The sequence below is a fragment of the Corvus brachyrhynchos genome, unplaced genomic scaffold (assembly GCF_000691975.1).
Source record: "Corvus brachyrhynchos isolate BGI_N302 unplaced genomic scaffold, ASM69197v1 scaffold44, whole genome shotgun sequence".
Classification (NCBI taxonomy): Eukaryota; Metazoa; Chordata; class Aves; order Passeriformes; family Corvidae; genus Corvus; species Corvus brachyrhynchos.
In genome coordinates, this window is record NW_008238359.1 from 1,244,299 (window position 1) to 1,250,794 (window position 6,496).

The 6,496-nt window shown below is 43.7% G+C and overlaps 1 protein-coding gene across 1 annotated transcript in view; it reads right to left on the reverse strand.

Moving 5' to 3' along the window:
* The window catches only part of LOC103616682 (leucine-rich repeat-containing protein 32), a 13,819-nt gene extending 8,078 nt beyond the window's left edge, over positions 1-5,741 (reverse strand). Inside the window, exons 1-2 of the mRNA XM_008634897.2 lie at positions 5,242-5,741; positions 1,753-1,843 (exon numbers count right to left, since the gene is read on the reverse strand). Of these exons, the coding sequence (XP_008633119.1) occupies positions 1,753-1,839 (87 nt within the window). The 5' untranslated portion in view covers positions 1,840-1,843; positions 5,242-5,741. The remainder of the gene's footprint in view (positions 1-1,752; positions 1,844-5,241) is intronic.
* Positions 5,742-6,496: the final 755 nt, after the last annotated feature.

Here is a 6,496-nt window from a genome sequence, read left to right on the forward strand (position 1 = left end):
CTTCTGTAAATTATTTCAAAGCTTATCATTTGCCAGGCAACATGAATTAGCATAAATATCTTTCTTTGGGAGGTAGAACATGATCTACTTGAAGCCTTGCCTCTTCTTGGTAGGCAGCATGAGTTAGAAAGAACCTCTCAACTTTTAAGCTGTACCTTGTTATCTTGCAAATAAGTAGGTGTACCATAACTTGTATAATCAGTGCAGCTCACTCCTGTGTCAAGGGTCTGGCAGGGACTGCTTACTTCCTAAAACACATCTTAGGGCTCTAGTTCAATGACAGGAGTCATTGAACTCACCAGTGGTGAGTCAGAGATGGGCACAAGCTTCTGACTCATGCCTGCTCCAGGAGACTTGGGATGGAAGTATTAATTTCTGAGTTTTAGAACTAAAGGTGTCACCACAGGGAAAACACCATGTTAAATAGTGAGGCTGTGATGAAAAATAGTAATGCAGGACTTCAGTGGACCCAGCAGCTAATCCAGTAGATCCGTCTTTCTTTACACGGTGTTTGGATTTACATGCGCCTTCCGTTGGAGCAAACATCCAGTGATCAACATCGACATCTGCAATGCTGAGTTGTTAATTTATCTGAGAGGAGCATCCCAGCCCCTGACTGCAGTTTTTGGTCAGAGCTAAATTTATCTCCATTAGCTGCTTAGAGCCTTGAGTCATTGACTTGATGAAAGCAGTTTACAGCGGAGTGCTGAAAACAAGCAAGTGTTTACTTAGCAGTCAGCCCAGTCTGTGACCCATCCAAAAAGTGGGATGGGACTAATCTTCTTGGATTATTGTGTGTCTTGCCCAGCCTTTACTTGACTGTGATACATGGGGCCCAAGCTTCATCAGTCTTCTCTCCAGCCAATGAGCTGAGCTACTCAGGCACCTTCCCAAGATCGTTCTATATAAACTAGGTTTTAATTTCTTTGGAATTCAGGAAGTGCAGCAACACAGCAGGGTGGGCAGGAATGGAATGAGTCCCATAAGGGAATTGTGTACAGCTAGCAAATATTTTTTTCCTATTTTGGAAATTCTTGAAGGTTTGTGCTGAGAAACTTCAATATTCAGGGAAAAAAATGCTATTTTTAAAAGCCTGTTACAGTCAGAAACACTTTGGTAGGGAAGAGAGAAAGTTCAGCTGTGAATAAAATTTATAATATTGTACCAGGTGTTTGCAAAAATCCAAGGAGAAGATTTTGTACTAGAGCAAGAGGCTTTGTCACATTTTTTTTCCTCCAGCAGAAGTCAGGTGCCACTTCCCTGGCAGCAATGCTGTGTCAGGGCAGAGGAGGTCAGTCTCCTTGCTATTACAAAAGTGCTGGTATAGATATATTTCACAGAAGATTCTTTATTTAAAGCACAAAGAACTTAGGCCTGATAGAAATGAGTTGATTTTAGGTCTAAGTCTTTTCTCTGTCTCAGTCCCAAAACCCCTCTACGGTCTTAGGGAAATCAGGTCAAATGTCTTTTACCAGCTCCCCTTTAGAAAAAAACTGAGATAATGACCCTTCTTTCCACCTCACCCCTCCTCCACCTCTTTAATATGCTGTCACTACAAAAAGGACGTAGCCTGAGAACAGTCTTCTACCCATCCCATAACCCTGCAAATCCCATAACCTCTGCCACCACAGAAAGTCTGGTCCTGGGGTATTTCCCTTTTCAGGGACTACGGCTCTTTGCACAGTGCCTGTAACCAGGGGGTCCCAGACTCAGTCCATATCCCAAAGGGCCTGAGCAGAGATCCTGCCTTACCATTTCACAGGATGTTCCCTCTGTGGGGTGATAGTTAGAGGTTCCCGTGTTCACCACTGCCAGCAAGAAGACGATGTTCAGTTTCATGGTTCTGAAGGTAAAAGCAGTTATGGTCAGATTTCAAACGGAACACAGAAGTCAACACATGCAAAAGCTGGCACCAGATCATCATCTAATATGGAGATGGACACAAGCAGGGCCATAAATTAACCCATCTCTGAGCTTACTATGCTTATGACCTACCTGTGTAGCTTTACATTCCTTTGAGGCTGGTGGGAAAAGGAAGATGCAAGGCATTTAATGGGTTTGTGTGGTTCCAGCTGCTGCCTAGATGATATCCAGGCCACCCAATGAACTCCTGGGTTCATGCTGGGCAGTGTGTCTGGCATCATGTAGAAAGAGCCCTCAAATGGAAATGGTTTCTGTTTAGATCCAATGAATTAAGCTGAAGATATTAGCCACAACAGGACAGCAGGCTGATGGACATGCTTCTGTCATGCAGAAGATGATTTCAGATGGCTTGTGAGTTCAGGATTTTATTTTACTATTTTGTGCTGCCCTCTAGGGCTGAAGCAGCTGTCTAAATGCTGCTTTCCTCACTTCCTTCTGCTAATTAAGTACTGCTGCTGGAAAACTCACCTTTACACAGATTTCCCCATTGCTTTCTCACAGAGCCACAGGCCTGAACTGTTGCAATGCAGTTCCCCCATGGTTGAAATAATATGCCAAAGAGCTGGGCTCCTAACACCTCATTTGCTTTGCAATGCACCCTGAAATGAGAGGCATAAATCCCAGAATCATAGAATCACAGAATGGCTTGGGTTGGAAGGGACCTTAAAGACCCTCTGGCTCCAACACCTCTTGCACAGTTAGGGACACCTTCCTCCAGACCAGGTTGCTGGTCTAGCCATGCAAATGCTATGAAAAGATAACAAGGCAGGGCATGATTAGGTGCAATGGATAGAAAAATCTATGTTAATCTTTCAAGAACACAGTCTGTCAGTGAGATTATCACTACCCCAGATATGTTCCCCTTGACTGGGCTCTCGTCAGACTACTTTTGATCATCTTCCCTCAAGCACATTGTGTCTTGAGCTTCCCTTGGCCGGAGGTGGCTGCAGTGCTGATTTTGGCATGCTTCCTGGAGTCAAGCTCTCTATCTGCAACCCCCTTGGGGTGAGCAGGGAACTCATGATGAAGCTGGGGACTGCTGTGGTGTCCAGAGGTTTAAATTCCTTTTGGATGCTCTGTGTTTAGAATTTGCCTTGTCAGCAGTGTGCAATAGCACTTGCAATGCACAGACACTTTCACAAGGAAAACCTCAACCATTTGAAGCCTCCATGAGAAAACAAATATTTTTTAAAAAAGGATAATTTGATTTAATTTAGAGATGGAGTACTAATATCATACCTGTAAGGAAGAGCAACAAGTGACCAGGATGACTGCAGCTTCGCATTTTCTACACATGGATGTTCAGAGCACTTTGGGAAGTTTGGATTTGCAGGGATAAAAATAGCAGAGATTTTTTTGGTTGTGCTTTTTAAAAAGCCAGCTCAGTTCCTCAAGCTGTTTTACCAAGTGACCAAACAGTTGTGCCAGGTGAACTGTGAAGAAGAGCCTGGGCAGAAACAAATGCCAAAGCAGGAGGGAAGGGCATGCACTGATTCTGCTGCTCAGGACTTTGCTTCATTAAAATCACAGCCAAGTCAACTCTGCATACAAAAATAAGGACTCCTACACCTCCTGTGAACCCAACATGGCTTTTCTCCTGTCTTTTGAAGCTGTTGCCTTCCTCATTTCTCTCTCTGTCCTCTCTCCATTCTCACCTGTATCAGGAGTTTAGCCAACAACATTTCCCCACCAAAAATTAACATTTTCAATTAACTGGATACGTGGGGTTAGCCAAATTCCCTATTTATTCACCTTTTATTTTCTACTCCTCTCTCCAGGAAAGAAAAAGAAAATAAAATGACAATAGCATGAAATCCACCAGCCTGGAGACTTGCTGAGTGAGAGGGTGCATGAAGGGACAGTAGGAGGTGGGAAAATGCAAACACTTATATCAGCAGAAAGTGACATTTGCAGATTAAACTATCTGACCATGAAAGCAAACTATCTCCCTGGAAAACAAAGTTCCTGGGGAAACTCAAATTCAGGAACTAAAACATAATAATTTCTCGTATTATCTTAGTGCAGCAAAAAGAGAGAAAAATAGACTTTTAATTCAGCAATTTGTTTAAGTTGACAGTGGCGAAAAGGGAAAAGGTCTATCTGGGAAAAGGTCTATTCAATTTATGTGATTCTACAGAAGAAAAAATGAGGTGAGGATAGTTATTTCTGATAGATCTGATTGCATGATACTGATACCCCCCCCCCTTTGAATCCATCCATCATTATATTAGTAAAAAAAAACCTGATACAGTCACTGAAATGTAAATATCTGCTTTAAAAAGAGATTACTTCTGGTGAATTTCTATTATTGAAAATTAAAGGACTTCAGCATTTTAGAGTAATAAGTTGATTTTAAAGTTGAAATGATTACATCTTAGTAAAAAAACCCAATCAAACAAACAAAAACCCCCACAAAACATATCCACTGTTGTGGAAAACCTAACTTTTGATTCTGTTTAAAGGAAACATATCTGCACTTTCATAAAAATACTTTTATCAAAATACAACAGGATTTGGCTTTATAAATTTATCTGTGACTTTTATATAAATTAGGATTTTCTAAAACTTTGTCAGTTCCAAATAATGTCTAAATGTTAATCCCCATGGTAACAGCCCAGATGCAGCAGAACCCTCTCAGTAAGTCATTGTTCACCCAAGGTGACATTCAAGCTGTCAGGATCTTAAGAGTGGCAAAATATCGCTGCCATCTCACGCCTCGTGCTCCAACAGGGAGAGCTCAATGACAGTGCTGATGGTGAGAAGAGCAGAGGAGCCAAACAGCCTTTTGCCCATTTTACCCGGGGCTGTGGGATTTGCCCAAGGCTGTGTTAAGATTCAGGGTCGGGGAGCTGGGCGAGTGGCATTTAATCAGTGAAGGCTGATCTCTGCAGCACTCCTGGTTCAGAGCACAATAATGCAGCAATTCCACAAACAAAGTCCCGTAAAGAAAGAAAAAATACCCAGACATGTCCCCATCTTCCATTACTGTAAGCAGAGAGAATAATAACGAACCCGGCGTGTGACAACTGCATTGTTGTAAACTAATCAGTGCCTCCTTAACATAAGGGATCTGACTCGCTGCAGTGCAAGTCCCTGATGGATTAAATATACAGCTGTGAGGGTAGAGCCATCTACACAGTGTGCTTAGCCACTTCCTCAGCCTATCCATAAACATGGTATATTTTATTTATACAGTACCTTCCTCATCCGCGTTACTTTTAAAGGCTGCAGCACTAAGTAACCAGAGCCCCCATCTCTCCCGCAGTCAAAAGCTCAACTTTCCAGCACACTGCCAGGTTCGCATGCATCTCCACGTACCTGCTCTGTGGCTGGAGGAGAAGGAGGAGCAGGATTCACCTCTGCTTGCAGCCTTCTGTCTCACAGACTCTCCCGGCAGCTTTTCCAGGGCAAGTCGAGGCAGAGTTTCCTTAGGGAAGTCGTACCTCTATCGCATGCCAGCTGACTCGAACTCTGTGAGCTCCGAGAGAAGTTTGAAGTCACAGGGAAAAAAAATGCTCCCCATAGACTGGTCCGTGCATTCATTCCTTTGCAGTCACGATCTCTTATGTATTCCCAGGCTCCCATGAGCATGTGAATACATACCTCCGTAATTGTTTTAAAATGTGTGTGTCCTCTGCGCTTCTCTTTATTTTCCATTTCGTTCATTCAGTCTTGGCTTATTTCCTGCAGTTTCTCAGCTGGTAATTACACTCCTCTCATATTGACACATGAAATAATCTGTAAATTCCACAAAAAGATCCCCTCTGCAGGCTTTGAGGACACATGCTTGTCTCTCTGCCTGTCCCACAGCTGTCAGCTTGCAGATTCCCAGGGGATGGAGTAAATCAGGGGCACTGAGCCAGCTGCAAACCCTAGACTCCAAGTCCATGCAGGATGGGATGCATAGCAAAAGGGTAGATGGGAGGGAAGTTTCGCAGTAGGGAGAACATATGTATTTGGCTTCCCAACAACTCAGTTGTGTCTCTGTGGCACAGCAGTGGGATGACCAAACACACCCTTGGGGGAAAGGATAAATTCAATTTAATGCTTGAATGGGAAATAATGTAAACACCTTCTAGAAAGGGCAGTGGGATGGATTTTTCTTTCTTCTCCGTGGATGCGAAGCTCTCTTTTATTTCAGAAGCAATACTCTTGTGTAAACCAGTGGGGTACCTGTGCATTGCTTATGTTGTCCTTTTCTGCTTAGATGTGCCCTGGTACCTGGGCAGGGGTGCATTGGCCTCTGCATGACAATTTGCAGCAGTGCAAACCTCTGAGAGCGTTTGGCAAGCTCCTCAGTGGGTGTCTCAGGACCAAGCTGAATGTTGGGTTCACCAGCCAAGACAAGCCCTGCCTGGGCCACCCCGTCAGGGAGCTCCTGCAAGCATCAGAAACCAAAGCAAACCTCCCAGGGACCACTGCAGACACCCTACCCTCTTCCCTGGATGCATGAAGAGTATGTCCACCGAGTGAACTCCTGCCTGGAGGAGATTTTTGACTTCAGCATTGTGTGTTTTCCCCTCTTTGCACTGACATCTGCTATTACAAACAAGGATTTTGGATGGACCAAAAA